The sequence below is a fragment of the Suricata suricatta genome, chromosome 9 (genome assembly GCF_006229205.1).
Source record: "Suricata suricatta isolate VVHF042 chromosome 9, meerkat_22Aug2017_6uvM2_HiC, whole genome shotgun sequence".
Taxonomy (NCBI): domain Eukaryota; kingdom Metazoa; phylum Chordata; class Mammalia; order Carnivora; family Herpestidae; genus Suricata; species Suricata suricatta.
Window position 1 is genome coordinate 108,951,428 of NC_043708.1, and position 18,680 is coordinate 108,970,107.

An 18,680-nucleotide genomic window follows, 5' to 3' on the forward strand; every position below is an offset into this window, starting at 1 on the left:
GCAAGTTAAAGATTGTTATGGAAACTGTGCCAAGCATTAAGAAAAATATAGTGTAATAAAACTAGGACTTCTTTTCTCATAGTTTTTAAACTAATATAGAAAGATAATTTTAACCTCTGTTGTACAACTCCCATGTTTCAATTTCCACTGCTCTCTTCAAACACTGAAACTTGCCTTTTATTTAATGTATATTTTCAATACCTTTATCCTTCCTGAAAGCAATTTTAGCTTTATAGTGCCACATGCAAACAAGTTTTTTTAAACAGATGCTTTGGTAACTTAGTTTATAGCACTTTGAAGTACAGAACTATCGTGGATGATCTCTTATCTAAAAACAGTTTCTGGAGACTTCTGGGCATTTTTAAGGTTCATAAATTTCCCCACCCCCCAATCCCTTGTGTTGTGGCCAATTCAGGGGCTTCTTAAACTTGACAACAGTTACTCCCTTTATAATAATGTTGCTTTGAATTAAAGCGTTAAGATCGATATTTACTACCCCCCCCCCCACACACTCTACTAGGAAGTATAGTTTGGGCTATATCATCTCATTTTTATGAAGTAAGTAATTTGTATATTCTAAGAATCAGATGTGTTAAATAAAAGCAACTTTGAAGATTATAAGGATTGTCCACCCTCCCATCCCTCATCCCCCTCATTCTGCATCTTTGTGCTTGGAACACTGAAAACATCTGATGTCTGGCCCTATATTCCTTTTTAACTCATTCCATGTTATTGATGAGGGAACTTAGGTTCTGATTATTCAGTTTTTATAAACAAAATGGCTTTAACTTTAGAAATCCTATGTCTAACTTCTGATGGAGGAAAGATAATTCTTAATGTTCTTACTGCTGTTTGGGATTAGTTGCTATGTATGTAAAATGGTAGGGATAAATGAACCCTATAAGAGTGTTTATTCTTTCAGTTTTTTAAAAGGATGATTAATTTGCTTTATGTAATATTTATTTTTAGTGTATTCTGGGTCAGATTTATTTATGATATAAACAGGGATAAGCTTGTTGATAAGACAAGTCGGAAAGATTGAGGGACCCAAGTAGGTAAGCGCGCGCGCGATAGTAGAGAAACGGATCTGTGAAAGGAGGAGGAGGAGGGAAAGGGCACTGCAGCGGAATGGTGATACTCAGATATATCCATGATAATGACCCTGCTCTTGAGCATAGTAAAAGCGTTTGTACCACAGGTTAGTTTTTGCTTTATCTTTAAAATGTGTGTGTGATTTATTTTCTAATTTATCTTATTTAGCATTGTTGTCTGTCTGATTAAAAAATTATTGAAAAGAAGCTTTTAAAGAATAAAAAGCTTTCTTTTTATCTTATAATGATCCCTGGTCTAGAATTTTCAAAGGTTACTCGCAGTGATCACTTAATAACCATTGTGACCTTCAGTCTCTCAATCTCAAGGATTCTTTATTTGAAAAAAGAATAAAGCACATGCGGATGCATATTGTGTTTAAGATATGAATAAAACATTTTAGAATTGTTCATCTTTTACTCTGTTATATTTGTCCTTTATAGAATGTACCTTCTCATTGTAGCCTTGAAAATCACATGCTCTCCATTCCATAGGCAACTAATTAGTGCCAGATCTTCTTTAGCAATGGGGTAATGACAGTAGACTGGTTTCTTTCCAGATCTCTTTTTTAATGTATGAGAATTTGATTTCCAAAATATTTACCTTCACTTGTTCTGTGAATGAGTTAGAATCATTGTCAGTCAGAGTAGCACTGTAATATAAACCGGATAAATAATTTCTGTCTTTCAGGACACTGATAGATCTTCTTTTTTCCATGTCTGCTTTTGGGGATTCTTTATATAGTTGATATGCTGTAGTATAGAATTTTGTATCCTAACTATTTGTATCTAATGTCATTAGCCACATCAGAAATTTTATGAGCATTTTTCACATAACAGATAATTAGAAAATGGAATAGAATTCAAAATACCCCTTATGTGAGCCACAAAAAGAATAAAAGAGCTAGAACTAAACTTGGCAAGAAATGTGAAAGATCTATATGAACTGGAAATACTAAAGGAGATTAAAAAATGACTTGAGTATTTGGCTAGATAGAATAATAGTAAAATATTAGGGGGGGGAAGGACTAGATTAATGGGGACAGGAAGGAACTAGTCCTGCCTGATACAAGAATAGTCAGCACAGTAGAACAGATAGAGTCAAATATGTGTGAGGAGAATTTGGTATATTATAGAAGGGGGCATTTCAAATAAGGTGGGTTCAGTAAGTGGCTTTGGAACAACTTGGTTGCTATCTGAAGTAGAATCTTAAATTTCTCCCTAACTCTTTATATTAAAAAGTTAGTTGATTGAGAATCCAGAAGTTTTAAAACTAATAACACTTTGCTACGTATAAGTAGAGAGCTTCTGCACGGCAACAAAATGGGAGGGTTCAAATTTGAAACTGAAAAATATTTTCCACTAAGTAGGTGAAAATCGCCACTAAATCATTAAGGGGGGAAGAAACCCCATGGAAAAATGGGCAAAATAAGTGAAGAAAGTGCACAGAATAAGAAATATAGAGCCATAAATCTTTTTTCAAATGTTTAAACTTCACTCATAATAAATTAAAATCAAAACTGATGAAAATACTTCATTTTCACCTGTCAGATTGGCAGAGATCAAGGAGTTTGATACTATGTTGACATGGGTGTTGGAAAACCAGGTTCTCTTGAGCAGTATAAATTGCTATAACCTCTTTGAACGAACCATGTGTACCACTTATAGTGTTACTTGTACAGATTTGTCCTAAGGTGCATTTGCATGATCACAATGATGTGTGTGTATGTGTGTGTGTGTATACACACATATGTTTATATAATGTGTATATGTGTGTGTGTATGTATATACATACATACATACACACACACAGCCAATGCAGTAGCACAGTAGCAAAAAAAAAAAAAAGGGTCTAAATGTCCTTAAAGGGTGAACTGTTTAAGTAAATTATGGTACCTTCATACAGAATGTCAAAAAAGGTGGACCCATGTGTACTAATGTAGAATCACATAAGAAACCTATTACATAAGAACAAACCAAAATGCAGAAGAGAGTGAGGTACTCTTACTCTGTTTGTACCTGTGTACATTAGAACATCTCTGAAAGAATATGTAACATAATGGTAATAGTGATTACTTTTAGGTAGAGAAGTAGAGGAATCGGATAGAGATAAAAGAGACTTATTTTCAACATAAATTCATGCTGTTAAAGAATTTTTAACCATGAGCTTATATTATCTATTCACTTAAAAATAATATAGAGTAAATATTATAACATATTTTCACTTGAAACCGTGACCATTTGTCTTTTCACAATACTGTGCTCAAGACACTTTTATTATTTAAAGTACTTGCTTAATATCCCATTATAGAATATAATGTACTTCTTACAACCATCTTTCAAATCAATAGTATTTCAAGTCATATAAGTATTATAAGATTAGACCAAAGTGTTACTATTATTCTTAGCTATCTGAATAAATCTTTATGATTCTCATAAGATTTTGATGATCTTGGTAAGCTACATTCCATGCAACTCTGTGAAGTCCTATACTTGTGTGATATTTTTTAGTAGCAGTTTTGATATAATTCACATACAATACAGTTCACTTACAGTGCTTTTTAGTATAGTTGCAGAGTTTTACAGTCACTATCACACTAAACTTTAGAATATTTTCATCACCCCAGAAAGAAACTTCGTATCCTTTTACAGTCACTTCCCTTACCCCCACACCCCCAACCCAACTCTTGGCAACCACTAATCTACTCTCTCTATGAATTTGCCTATTCTGGACCTTTTGTATACAAGCACATCAAACAATATGTGGTCTTTTGTGCCTAGCTTCTTTCATTTAGCATAATGTTTTCAAGTTTCATCTGCATTATAGCATATGTCAATACTTCAGTCCTTTTTATGCCTGGATAGTATTATTTCAAATGGATTCCACATTTTGTGTACCATTGGGCAATTGTTGGACATTAAGGTTGTGTTCACTTTGGGACTACTCTGGAAAATGCTGCTATGAATATTTGTATACAAGTTTTGTATAGAGCTGTGTTTTCTGTTCTTCTGGCTATATACCAAGGGGTGGAATTACTGGGTCATGAGTAAGTCTATGTTTAATTGTTTGAGAAACTGCCACTGTGTTTTCCAAAGTTCCTGTGCCATTTTATATTCCCACCAGCAGTGTATGAAAGTTCTCTGATATCTCTGCTTCCTTGCCAACACTTGTTATTAACATGTCCTTTTGAATATAGCTGTTTTGGTGTATGTGAAGTAGTGTCTCGTTGTGGTTTTGATTTGCAGTTCTCTGACGACTGAGGGTTTTGAGCATGTTCACATGCTTGTTGGTACATGGCGTATTCTTATATTTAGTACAAACTGTCTGCCTTTCCTAAAATTTATCGACTATACATGCATTTCTCATTAATTAGGTATTTTGTATTAAATGTATTTGCATGTCTAGATTTTACCACCAAGAAGTTTATTTTAGGAGCCCATCTATCTAGTCTTGTCAAATGGGACATTTTAGTCACTATGAGAAATGTGACCTAATAGAACCTTATTGAGTCACTACGTATAGTGATTTTTCTGGTAATGTCTTTTAAAAGTCTGTGTATTATTTTTGTTGCAGTATTTCACTGGCCTTGAATGTGGACATAAGTTTTGTATGCAGTGCTGGAGCGAATATTTAACTACCAAAATAATGGAGGAAGGCATGGGACAGGTAAAGATGTCAATTTGATTTTCATTTTTTGTTGAATTTTCTACAGTGTTCAGACCCTTGCACAAATATAAATAGGTAAAGCATTCTGGATAATGAATTGCATGAGGAACTTCTTTGTATATTAAGATAAAAGATAATTGAAGCTCTTTTTCTATTTATAATGTGGCAGTCCATTTAAAGATACAGCCCAGGTATGTTTTCTCAGTGTCATTAATATGTGTATATATCAGGCTAAACTTGTTGAGCAGTTTTGTCAAGTCTCTTTCTTGTGCCTTTCAAGTTTTATATTGAAAAACTAATTATTCAGATCAGCAGTTCTAGTTACCTTATGGTGATCAACACACACATACATTTCCTTTAATGGAAAGGGAACAATTAAGATCCTGTAAATGTTAAGGTATTCTCAGCCTAGTGAAGTGCCTGGTGATGGTAAGCATTCAGTAAATATTTGTTGGATGAAGACATAGTTTAAATTTCAATCTTTTTCAGACTATTTCGTGTCCTGCTCATGGTTGTGATATCTTAGTGGATGACAACACAGTTATGTAAGTATTTTTGATAGATACTGCATGTTGAATATTGGTTAGTTGGTTAAACCAAATTAGTTTTTGCTCATACCTCAAAGGAAGTGAAATTTTTAGTCTGAAGAAACTTTCTAATCCACATTCCTTTATAGTACAAAAGCTCATTTCTAACTTGGGTAAATGCCCAGACACTATTCTTGTAAGTCTATGGCAAAATATTAGGCAATATGTGATAGCTGGATTTCAGTAACCTTGGAATTGGAAAATAAGATATGGCAGTTGTCCTCTGCCAAGATGGAGTTAAAAGGAAAGGAGGTTTGTTGTGAGGTAGTATTTATGCCGGTTAAAGAGGAAGAAGAGTAGCCACACTTTAATGTAGGTATGACACCTGTTAAAAGAGAAAAAAGAAGGAAGAAGGATTTGGTAGAAAGAGACTCAGATTATGGGGCAGCTGTGAGAGTCTCTGGCAGCCCTGTGGGGAACTCCACCACAGAGATTGCCTATAAACGAACACTCCAGTAAGCAGAAACGGCTGGCTCTGGGCCCCTTCGAGGCTCTGTCCTTCACTGGGAGCTACCCAGGGAGAATGTGGTCTTATTTTGGCGCTGCATCTGGAGGTCGTTGGATAACTCTTCTTCTGAAAGGTTCTCTTTTGAAGGGAGAAATAAACTTGAAGAAACAAGCATAGTTTTTAATGCTCAACCTGGGGTAAAATCCTGAGTCAGTGCTATTTCATAGCCTGAGGCTACTTAATTGACTTCACTTTAGGAAGATAAACAGATTGAGGGCCTGAACTGTCTGCAAACCAATTGTGTAGTTAGTACTGGATAATTGCCTATACAGAAAGGTAGGTCTGTGTTTAAACATTGGGATTTGAAGGTAATAAAAGTAAAAGCAGCCATGGACTTTAATGAGCAAATTTCTTAATCTATCAAATAAAGTCTTAAATTGACTTAGCCAGCACAGTTTATAAAGCTCTCTTGTTCTACCTGATTAACCTCCGCCTTACTTTGGTTTACTAAAACATATTTACTGTTGTTTGTTGTCAGCTCTGTGTTAATACTGTATCTTTCATTGATTTTTTTTCCGCCTGTTTTAAGCTAGCAAAAATCAGTTATGTATCATCTTGAGGTACCACCATCCTTCCAGTTGCCTTTATCTTCTCCCCTGATACATCCTGATTCCTTGTATTTTTTCATCAATACATTTCATCAGTATAGGTCACTATACCTTTTTATCTATTCTACAAACATTTACTGGGAGCATTAAGTTACATTTCCTTTCCAGATCACCTGGGTGGCTTTGTTGGTTAGCATCTGTCTGAGTCTTGGTTTTGGCTCAGGTCATGATCTCATGGTCGTGAGATTGAGCCCTGCATCAGGCTCCTATGCTGGGCATGGAGCCTGCTTGGGATTCTCTCTGCTTGTCCCCTGCTTGCCTGCTCACTCTCTCAAAATAAACTTAAAAATAAATTTTTTTAAAGATGCATTTCCTTTGCCCAAGAGGTTCATAGTGATAAAATGCATAGTTTAAGTTTTATATATAAAGGCATGTATAAAGTACAGTTAGAAGCAAATTATTCCACCTGAAGAGTTTAAGACAACTTAAGGAATAATATAAATGGGATAGAAATTTGGATTGAGGGAGTGAAGGGTAATAGTGGTTAAAGAAAGAATACCAGTATTTAAAAAAATAGTTCATGAACTTCTCTATTAAGTATTCTGTTGTGGCTAGAAAGTAGTAGATTGTTGGTGGTGAGGAAAGAATACCTTGACAGTTTATAAGTTTTGTCATAGAAGGTTGTTAAGACTCTGATAATAAGATTTACATTTTTAGAAATATATTGTACAGCCCCAGGTGACATTAGAATTACTCTGTCAGAAACTCTATGCCTGGTGAATCCCAAAGTTGCTCCCCCTTCCCAGAGAATCGTGCCTCATCCTTCTAGATGTAGGACAGCAGCCTGCACTGGCCTGGTCTGGGTCCTAGGTCAGCCCGCCTGGCCTTATGCTCAATACCCCCCACAATGTCACCCCTTTCTCCAGTGAAAACTGACACTGCCAGTTCAACCTCAGGGCCTTTGCACTTGCAGGTAGGTGCTGGGCCTGTCCAACTCTTTCCCAACTTAGCTTCAAGATTCACTCCCTAGGGGCACCTGGGTGGCTCAGTCGGTTAAGCCTCTGGCTTCGGCTCAGGTCAGATCTCACGTTCGTGGGTTCGAGCCCCACGTCAGGCTCTGTGCTGATCTCTAGCTCAGAGCCTGGAGCCTGCTTCCAGTTCTGTGTCTCCCTCTCTCTCTGACCCTCCCCCTCTCATACTCTGTCTCTCTCTGTATCAAAAATAAATAAAACATTAAACAAAAAAAAAAGATTCACTCCCTAGCCTCCTTCAACAATATTTTATAAATATTTTCAGCACATAAAACAAATGTGGCTGATATCACAAGGGCTCTTACAAATCAAGAAGATGACAATCCTATGGAAAACAGTTCACAATGAAAGAAATTTTAATGCTAATAAATAGTAGCTATCATCATGCCTAGTTACATAAATGTAAATCAAATCAAAAATTTTGATACTCCAATTTTAAAAAGCTGTGGATTTCTTTTTACATTTCGGATTGGTCAGGATTAAATAATTTGGTAATAAGTAATGTGAGGGAGAGAATACTACAGTCGAGAATGTAAACTGTTGCAACCGTTTTGTAATGCAGTTTGGCAGTTTCTACAAATATATATTTGCTCTTTGACCTTTCTTGCAATAGTATCACTTTGAATATGTCATTCTACTGCCTTCTTACCTCCGTTGTTTCTGATAAGTCAGCTGTTAATCATATCATTTTCCATTTGCTACTTTTAAGATATGCTGTGTCTTTAGCTTAAGGGAATTCGGCAGTGTTATATCTAGTTGGGATTCTGTTTGTGTTTATCTTCTGGGGTCTCTTGAGCTGTTTAGATTTGTAGCCTGGTACATGCACAGAAAACTTGGAGAATACTGGGGTGCCTGAGTGGCTCAGTCAGGTAAGCGTGCGGCTCTTGGTGCTGGCTCAGGTTGTGATCTCGTGATTGGTGGATTTGAGCCCTTCATGGGGCTCCTGACTGCATAAAGCCTGCTTGGGATTCTATGTCTCCCTATCTCTTTGTCCTTCTCCTGTGCATCTACACGCATGTGTGCGCACGCGCTCTCTCTCTCTCTCTCTCTCTCTCTCTCTCTCTCTCTCTGTCTCAAAATATATAAACTTTTTTAAAAAAAGGAAAACTTGGGGAATACTTATAAGAGTATGTTAATAGTGATATTAGCTAGGGGATTGGGGATTAGGAAGAGGGATTTTTATTTTTCACCTTATACAGTGGTATAAATTGGTATGTAATCCCACTTTCTTTTTTACAAATATATATTTTATTTTTTATTTAAAAAAATTTTTTTACATTTATTTATTTATGAGAGACTGAGACAGCTCGAGCTGGGGAGGGTCAGAAAGAGAAGGAGATACAGAATGCGAAGAGGCTCCAGGCTCTGAGCTAGCTGTCAGCATTGAGCCCGATGCGGGGCTCGAACCCACAAACCGCAAGTTCATGACCTGAGCCAAAGCTGGACGCTTAACCAACTGAGCCACACAGGCCCTAAAAATATATTTTAGAATTTAAGATTAGTTTAATTAAATGAGAGAATGTGTTTAAGTGTTTAATCTTAATAACAAATATGCTTAATAATTTTTCTATTAGTATGAAAGAAATAGAATCTTTCACAGTCATGGTGTTATCATTTTAAAAATTTTAATTTGTTAGATTAAAAAAATAATTTATTTTAATTTTAATTCATCTCATTTGGAACTTGAACCTGAATCTGGATTCTTTCTTGAAGATGCAATCTCAAGTTGAAGCTAGCTTTCCCTCCTGTACACCTCATAGGAAGGAAGTGATGTCATTGCCCCCTCAGCTTCAGATGTTGTCTTCAGCTTGTTCTCTACTTCAGTCTAAAATCTATCTGGACCTTGAGTCTTGTGTTAGCCAGCTGTGTTTGTAGTCCTTTCTGCTTTTATTTGCTTGACTTCTTGGTCGTACCCACTTAATTATTCATAGTATTCACAACTTACTCTTTGTCTTTCTCCCAAGGTTTGCTGTCATCAGTGTGATTTCAGTGTCTACACACAGTCTGTCGTTCTGTCCCTAACCCTGTGGTTCTCATAGTGTAATCCCCCAACCAGCAGCATCAGCATCACCTAGGAACTTGTTAAAAATGCACATTCTCAGACTCAGATCTAGACTTACTGAATCAGAAATTCTGGGGATGGGGCCCTGCAGTCCGTTATGTTATGATTTATTTTCATATACGGAGGTATTAGAAACAGACAAGCAGAGGTGGTGACAGGAACTCATTGCTATACACTTCTAGCAAAATTATGCCAAATGCTTTTACTTTAACCTTTAACTGATACATAAGATATTTAAAAAATGAATCTTAGGATCATGGTATAGATAATGCATACCTCTATTGGCTAGTTTTCCATCTGTCTGAAAAGGGCAGAAAATTTTCTTTTGGGAAATGAATTGTTTTAAATTAGATAATACAACTTAAGTGCTTTTTTTTTAAATTTCCTAATCCATCAACTGTAAGCAGTAGATCTTAACTACATAAGGTGAGGAAATTGATGCCTCTGCACTTTCACCTCCTAACTTCTTTTAGATATAATTACTTTAAATTGCCATCTTTATAGTTAAGTTTCCTTTTCTGGGACAGATTCTTTCATATCTTGCCAGTAAGTTTATTCACAAAATAAGCCAGTACTTTTACAATATAGCTATGTAAATATTACTTTAAAACCAAGTAGTTAAATGGATCCAGAAAGAAGTAAATGTAATCCTCTAAGTCAGTCCTTTTCTGGGAAGAATATCCAAACATCCAAGTCAGATGGTTAATTGTTATATTCTAATAGTATCTTGAAGGTCACAGATACACTTGTGAAGCTGCCTAGACCCTTTAGTGAAGTCATACGGTTCGTACCATCTGAGGCAAGAGACAAACTACACTTCAGTACGTGTTAATCTCAGTAGAGTAAGCATCTCCTCTTTTACAGAGCAAAAACCCTCATTCTTAAGTACAGTGACCCGAGTTTGCTATATGTTGTTTTCTATTTTACTTTAATAAATTCTAAAATATATTGACTAAAGTATGTAAAGTACATTAAATTAAGTATGTTTGTTTTCTTAACTACCCAAATCAAAATAGAGAACCTTTCTACCCAGAATGTTCATTCTTGCGCTCCTTTCCAGACAATATATGTCTCATCCTTGTTCCTTGTTATAATTTCTGTGACCATCAGTTAGTTTTTCCTGTTCTTGAGCCTCTTGAGGCTCAAACCCACGAACCGCGAGATCATGACCTGAGCCGAAGTCAGACGCTTAACCAATAACTTTTTCACAATAGTCAAAACCAAGCAGACAAACCAAAAAACTCCAAATGTCTGTCATCATAAGAATCAAATTACTATCTTTAGTAATAACAACAAAAAACCCAAACAAATCTAAAAATACACAGATAGGTTTAATACATGCACATATCTCAAAGACATATCTCACATTATGTTAAATGGAACAGATACACTCTCACAAGAACAATACGCTACATGATCCCATTTAAAAGAAGCGCAAGGGAAGCCTGCGTGGCTCAGTCAGTTAAGCATTCCACCTTCAGCTCAGGTCATGATCTCGTGGCTTGTGTGTTCAAGCCCAGTGTGAGTATCCGTGCTGACAACTCAGAGCCTGGAGGCTGCTTCTAATTCTGTGTCTCCCTCTCTCTCTGACCCTCCCCTGCTCATGCTCGCACTCGCTCGCTCTCTCTCTCTCAAAAATAAATAAAACACTAAAAATAAAGTTACAAAGAATATTTTTATATGTGTCTTTTGGTGAACATGCACTGATTGTTTTTTAATTCAGTTAATTTTGAGAGAGACAGAGACAGTGTGAGCAGGGGAGGGGCAGAGAGAAAGGGAGACAGCCCCAAGCAGGCTCTGTGCTGTCAGCATGGAGTCCGATGTGGGGCTCAAACTCACGAAATTGTGAGATCTTGTAGCCAGAGTTGGATGCTCAACCTACTGAGCCACCCAGGCGCACTTGCACTGATTCTTTTGAGTATATACTCAGGAGTGAGGTTTTAACTTTAATAGATAACTGCCAAGTAGTTTTTCAAAGTGGTCATATATATATTCTCTCTAGTTATTTGTGACTACTCTACTCCTGGTCCATACTTGTAATCACTGGTCTTTTAAATTTTATCCATTCTGGTGGTATATGTAGGGATATCTCATTATGGTTTTCAGTTGTAAATTGCCTTGTGGGTAATAATATCAGACACCTTTCCGTTAGCCACTTGTATATCTTTTTTTTTTGGTAATAAAATGCCCATTCAAGTTACCTAAAACTTTGTTACTTTGTTTGTTGCTTTATAAGAATTCTTTAAGTATTCTGATAAGAGTCTTGTTAGATATATATGTATTACAACTACTTTCCCTTATGTGTAGCTTCTCTTTTGTCTCAATGATTTTCAGTGAACAAAGTTTTCATTTTAATGGCATCTAATTCATCATTTCCCCCCCATTTATGATTATTGCTACTTAAATCTATTTTTGCCCCAACGTTCTATCTATTTTTAAGACAGTCCACAGAAACATTATGGAGAATGCTTTGATAACATGGTTTTAGAGTTGTATGTTTCGTGGTGGAATAAATTAAATGCCTTCCATTATACTCTACAGTGAAACAGAAAAGCACTTTAGTATTCTAAAGTAGGAAATTTAGTACAAAAGCTATAGAATACTGTCTATTTAAAAATATATGCTTAAGGATTCAGAGCTCAAGTTCATACTGAAATAATTTCCTAGTCTTATGGAAATGCAAAATGAAATAATTTATCAAGCTCTGGTAGTTCAAAAGCAAAGTATATAGGAGTAAATTGATGATTATTATTTAAACTTCTGAAAATAGTTTTGAACTGTAAATGTAAGCTCAGTAGATTGAAGGGAGGCACAGAAGAGTGTGGGGAGGGTGCTTGAAGCTGATTGTGTTGGGCTTTATAGATCATTACAAGATCTTGGGCTTTTATTCTGAGATAGAGCCATGAGAGGATTCCCAGCAGAGGAGTGACGTGGTGAGAGAGGGTTGTTCTGACTGCTGGCATGAAAAAGAGACTAAGTAGGAGCAGGGAAATTGGGAGATCCTTATAGCAGTCTGGGTGAGAGATGATGGCAGTTTGATCCAGGATGGTAGCAGAGGAAGTAATGAGAAGTATTTGGATTTTGAATGGATTTTAAAGGGAAAGTCAGATACTGGAGAAGAAGAGGAAGAGATGAGTCAGAGATGATAGTAAATCTTACATTTATATTTGATAACCAGAAATTGAACAGATTTATTATAAAGATGTTAATCACATTATCATAACTCTCCAACCCAAATGTACAGCAGTAGAGGAAGATGGAATGAAATATAGCCATTAAAAAAGGTTTGGGTGTGTGTGGGAGGGGTACCTTACTTCTTCTTTTTTTTTTTTAATGATTTGTGGATTATTTTAATGTATTGGAAAATGCCTACAATAATGTTAGTGACGAAGCAAGGACATAAAATTATATGTAGTATGTTCTCTGTTTAAAGTTACATATTACACATTTACCAAAAAAAAAAAGTAAAATGTCCAGATTACAAAAGTGTCAAGTGGTTATTCCTCTTGAGTGATAGAGTTACAGGTGATTTTTATTTCCTTCTTTATACTTGTCTATAATTGGTATGTCAGGGGAAAACCCCTATTTTACAGAGAAATATTTTATCACTCATCCTAAATTAAAGCATAATATTGTTGATTTATTCAGGGTGCTATATAAGCATAAGACATGATTTGCTACTTGGCATACTAAAAAAAAAAAAAAAATCCTTGTGTTTAAAGTCGCCTGGTTTCAAATTATAGCTGTCCAGTTATCTCTTTTGTAAAAACAGAATTATCTCAAAACTCTTAATTCATCTGACACTGTGCTTAGAACGTACAGTAGGTGATCGTTAGAACTTGTTAGGTTTACCTTCATTGAAGAGTTACCTTCCACCATGAGAGTTGAATAACTATTTCCAACATGAGTGATGGCAGTATGTCTTTGCCAAGAGAGCTAGCTTATTAATAGCCAGGATAATGCTTGTCTTCTTAGGAATGCTTTCTCAAGGGGAAGAGATCACTTTCTTATTCTTATCTAACAAAAGATAAACTATGACCTAATAACTGAGACCTAATAATCTTGCCCTAGTAGCTGTGGCTGACCTTTGTTCTAACTAGGTACGCCAGGTTAGTTATAAGAAATCATTTGGGGGTGCCTGGGTAGCTCAGTTGGCTAAGCATCTTAACTCTCGATTTTGGCTCAGTTCGTGATTTCACAGTTCATGAGATCAGAGCCTGCTTGGGATTCTCTCTCTCCCTCTCTACCCCTCCCCCCCATTAAAAAACTTAAAAAAAAATGTTGGGGTTTGTCATATCAGAGAAGCATTATAGGTAGTGGAAATTAAAAATGGGAAATCAGGATGTCTGACTTGGGGTCACTTTTTTTTTAAATTGATGTAAATGTCACATAACATAATATTTACCATTTTAACTATTTAAAGTATACAATTTAGTAAACAAAAAATGGGCACCTGGGTGACTGATGGTTAAGTGTCAGACTTCGGCTCAGGTCATGATCTTGCGGTTGGTGAGCACATTGGGGTCTCTGCTGACAGCTCGAGTCTGGAGCCTGCTTCAGATTCTGTGTCTCCCTCTTTCTCTGCCCCTTCCCTGCTCGCTCGCTCGCTCGCTCGCTCGCTCGCTCGCTCTCTCTCTCTCGCTCTCTCTCGCTCTCGCTCTCTCTCTCTCACCCACACACACACTCTCTCTCTTTCTTTCTCTCTAAAAAATAAACATTAAGTAATAATAAAGTATACTTTTAATAATGTCATGCAACCATAATCACTATCTAATTCCAGAACATTTTTATCGCCCCTAAAAGAATTCCCATATTCATTAAATAGTCACCCTTCATTCCCTCCTTCCCTTAGAGCCTCATGATCACGTATCTGTTTTCTGTCTGTACAGATTTGCTTATTCTGGAGATTTCATTTAAATGTCATAATGCACATGATCTTTTGTGTACAGCTTCTTGCACTTAACGTAATGTTTTCAAGGTTCATCCATGTTGTAGAATGTGTTAGTACTTGGTTCCTTTTTATGGTTAAACATTATTCCATTGTATGGATACTCTGTGTTTTGTTTCTTTATCAGTTCTTGGACATTCTGGTTATTCCCATTTTTTGTGGAAACATTTAAAAAATTTTTTTTATTTGAGAGAGTGCGTGGGAGAGCATGCACAAGCAGAGAAAAGGGGCAGAGAGAGAGAAAGAATCTTAATCAGGGTCCACACTGTGTGTGGATTCATGATTTGAGCTGAAATGAAGAGTTGGGCACTCAACCAGCTGAGCCACCCAGGTGCTCCAAAACATTTGTGTTGAAGATTTGTGTGAAAGTTTTTTATTTGAACACCTATTTTTAGTTTTCTTGGATATATATACCTAGGAGTAGAATTGCTGGGTCACATGGTAATTTCTGCATTTAACCTTTTGAGGAATCGCCAGATACACTAATTATTTTTAGACCTCAGTTCCGACATCTCTGAAATATAGAGGTTTACTCATTTAGAAAATATTTATTGGGGTGTCTGGGTGGCCCAGTTGCTTAAGTGTCCAACTCTTGGTTTCGGCTCAGGTCATGATCTTCTGGTTTGTGAGTTCAAGTGCCATGACAGGCTCTGCGCTGATGGTACAGACCATGTTTGGGATTCTCTCTCCATCTCTCTCTGCCCCTTCCCCACTTGCACTTTCCCTCCTTCTCCCTCCCTCCCTCTCTCTCAAAATATATAAACTTAAAAAAATAAAAATTCTTGGACACTTTCTACAGGCCAAGCAGTGTGCTAGACACAAGGGATCCGTTCATTTGATTGGGGATAAGAGAACATGAAGGCAGATATTAAACACATGATTATACGGATAATTTTCTAATAAAAATTACAATAAACCTTATAAAGGGGAGGGTGTGTAAGGTGCCATGAGAGCTGAGAGGGAACTGGTGTGTGGGTAATTGTCTGAAAAAGCCTCCTTTAGTGAGAAACAATACATTTTAGCTGAGTTTTTAATAAATACATATACAGCCGCTTCTAATATTTATTGAGTGTTTACTATTTGCCAGGCACTGTTCTAGTTCCCAACTCTTATTTCTGCTGTCCATTTTACAGATGAGTAAACTGAGAAGTGGAGAGGTCAAATAACTTACCCTTGTTTCATAGTTAGTACGTCATGAAACAGCATTCAAAGCTAGGCCCACCATGATATTCTTTCCTTTTAAAGAGAGGTGGCTCTCTGGAAAAGCCTCTGAGGGCAGAGCAGTACTCACAGTTTTGAAAGAATACAGATGTGACAGGAGTACACCCAGGGAGGAACACTGCAGGGTGTGGTCTTGTGGAAGGCAAGCAGTGCTGCAGAAGCTCAGCAATTTGATGGGGCCAGATTGGACAAAACCTTTTTGTTTGTTTAAAATATTTTAATGAGGTTGGACTGTGTTCACGTTTGGTAGTTTTTACTGGTTTTGTCAGTGGTTAACTCTTTTTCTGTTGTAACACTATTTTCTTTAAACATTCATAAGACTGTTTACCATGGAAACTAATAAAACTTAAGCTTCAGGAGTATTCTTTACTTTCATGGGTTCCTATGAGTTCTAGAAATTGTAACGAATATATAAAGTGTTCAAGGTGCATAATGGAAGCCAGGTTGCAGTCAGTAATCATTTCTGGTAAATTACTAACATTTCAGAAGAAAGCCCTCAAGTTTATATATAGCAAAACCTGGATCCATTTCTTAACATTCCTGTCAGAGTCTCTTATTTCACATACTGATTTTTGGGAGGGGATCTCAAGGAAGTTGGCTGAGAATTGCTGTTGTAAGGCAAGATACCAGAGTAAGAACACTCTGAAAAGGGCCTAAACTTGGCAATCATTACTATGTTATTAGACTAATAAACAAAGTGGGTAAAAATGGAATATTTCGTGTATAGGACACCTGAGGACAGGGGTCTACCAAAATAAAACTACAGAAACTTTGAAATTGTTTTCTTGATTTCTGCACTTAGATTTGTTGATAGTCTATATGCATTTGAGTATAGTCAGTGTAGGGCAGTTTTTAGAGCCACAGCATTGAAATTTTATTTTGTAACTGTGGAAAAATACTCTTGGCTGGCAACTTCCTAATAAACTATTTTTGTTCTTGCTCTCAGGCGCCTGATCACAGATTCGAAAGTTAAATTAAAGTATCAGCATTTAATAACAAATAGCTTTGTAGAGGTAAGTGATTTCTCTTAAGGTTGCCTTTTTTAATAAACAGAATTATTTGCTAATAGAATACTTTTTCTTATAATGAAATACTCTTGATACTAAGGAAGACCTACCATAAACTTGGATTTTAGACTTCATTCATGAAGCATGCCTAACACGTATTTTCAAAGGAAAGTGACAGACCAATAAGTAGGTGTCTCTTCATAGATCTAAAGCTTTGGTGATCAAATTACTTTTACAGTATTTCTTTATCCCTAGCAGAAAATTGTAGCTGATTATTAGTATTGATATGTTTAATCACGTTTGGCAGTTTAACATTGCTGTATCTCTGCTTATTTTAGCCTCTGTTACCAGTAAATTTTAATAAAGAGAGCTGAAGTACTTGTTTTTATCAGATGTCTTTCTTTTATCAGAAGCAGGTCAACAAAGAATGGCCTGCCTGTTTTTGTAAATATTTATTTGGCTGTGTCCATTTGTTCCCTGAGTCCTTTAGTGCCACAGTGGCAGATGGAGTAGCTGCAGAGGCCCTTTGGCCCGCCAAGACAAAAATCTTTACTCTCTGGCTCTTTATGGAAGAGTTTGCCAGCCTCTGTATAAGATGTAAATGTAAATTGGGTATTTTAGTTCTACAAAGTAATATTTATTTCACTTAGGGATTAAACTGAAGGTCAGATCTTCTAGAAAACAGCATATTTTAGGAATTGCACATTTTTTAAACAGTCAGTAAACTTGGATTCTGGTATAGTGTTACTTGAGCCATGTGTTTCCTAATAAAAAATACATCAAAGGTTTTACTTTTTTTTTTTTTTAAGAACTAAAATGCGATCTTTGCCATAGTTTAGAAACTGACGTTTGTTCTTAGAAGAATTTTTTTATGGTCAAAGAGAGAAATTGCATGTATATTCTATAGCATCTAAACACCTTCCCTGGGGGTACTTTGCTGGTTCTGTCAGTAGAGCGTGCGACTCTTGGTCTCTGGGTTGTGTGAGCCCCCGTGTTGGGTGTAGAGATTCCTTAAAAAAAAAAAAAAAAAAAAAAAAAAATAATCTTTAAATACCTTCCCTTCTTCCCTGAATAGGAGTTTATCTTTTTTTTTTTTTTTTTTACATCTTTGAAAATTACTGTGAAGTAGAACCATAAACAAACTGATGCTTCTTAATAATCACAAATGGATAATTATTTTATTTTAAAGTTTGTCAGTAGGATTGTGAATATAGAACCAAGAGGTAATTTGCATATTTTATAAGACCAAGTCTCTGAAGGATCTGTAATCTTGGAGGAACAGTGCATTACTGTAGAAGACTATAGCAGGGGCAAGCTTTTACATGCTTCTGTCGTCATCCCTGTCTTTGGCCCTACACTGGGGAAGCAGTGTAAATCCTCGCTTGTTGCTAGGAAATCTTACGTCATGACTTAATTTGCTGTCGTTTTTTATTTTCTAACTTGGGTTTCAGTGCAATCGACTGTTAAAGTGGTGTCCTGCCCCAGATTGCCACCATGTCGTTAAAGTCCAATATCCTGACGCTAAACCTGTTCGCTGCAAATGTGGGCGCCAGTTTTGGTAAGCAAGTGATTTCCTAAATTGAAAGCATACACATAGCTTTTCTTTTTATTCTTGGTAGTAAAATAGAAGAAGGTGTTTTTTTTTTTAAACCTCAGGGAAGCGGGTGATGTTGATTTAAAATAGTATTTCTTTTAAATAAGAATTAGATTAAAAGGTAGCATCTTCAATAATTTTTTTCTTTCCTTGTTGCTCTTTTTTGTTATGGGAAAAAAAGCAGCTATAATCACATTTTCTTGTGTCTGCTGGAACTAATATAGGAGCAAACATATAGATCTCATTTCTGATGCACTGTTTATTTTGTCAGGTTATATTTGGTTCCTTTATGACTCTTGTTCTGTTTTCTAGTTATCCCTTAGAAAATAAAATACACAAGATTATTTTTCCTTTACTCTGACAAGTTAAATCTTACTTCTTGAAAGAAAATCTGCTTTGATAAATTTAGAAAGATAAAG

General features: G+C 36.1%; 1 protein-coding gene across 1 annotated transcript in view; it reads left to right on the forward strand.

Moving 5' to 3' along the window:
• ARIH1 (ariadne RBR E3 ubiquitin protein ligase 1) overlaps nt 1-18,680 on the forward strand; it is a 116,053-nt gene that overhangs the window by 75,291 nt on the left and 22,082 nt on the right. Inside the window, exons 5-8 of the mRNA XM_029950604.1 lie at nt 4,663-4,755; nt 5,245-5,300; nt 16,607-16,673; nt 18,119-18,225. Of these exons, the coding sequence (XP_029806464.1) occupies nt 4,663-4,755; nt 5,245-5,300; nt 16,607-16,673; nt 18,119-18,225 (323 nt within the window). The remainder of the gene's footprint in view (nt 1-4,662; nt 4,756-5,244; nt 5,301-16,606; nt 16,674-18,118; nt 18,226-18,680) is intronic.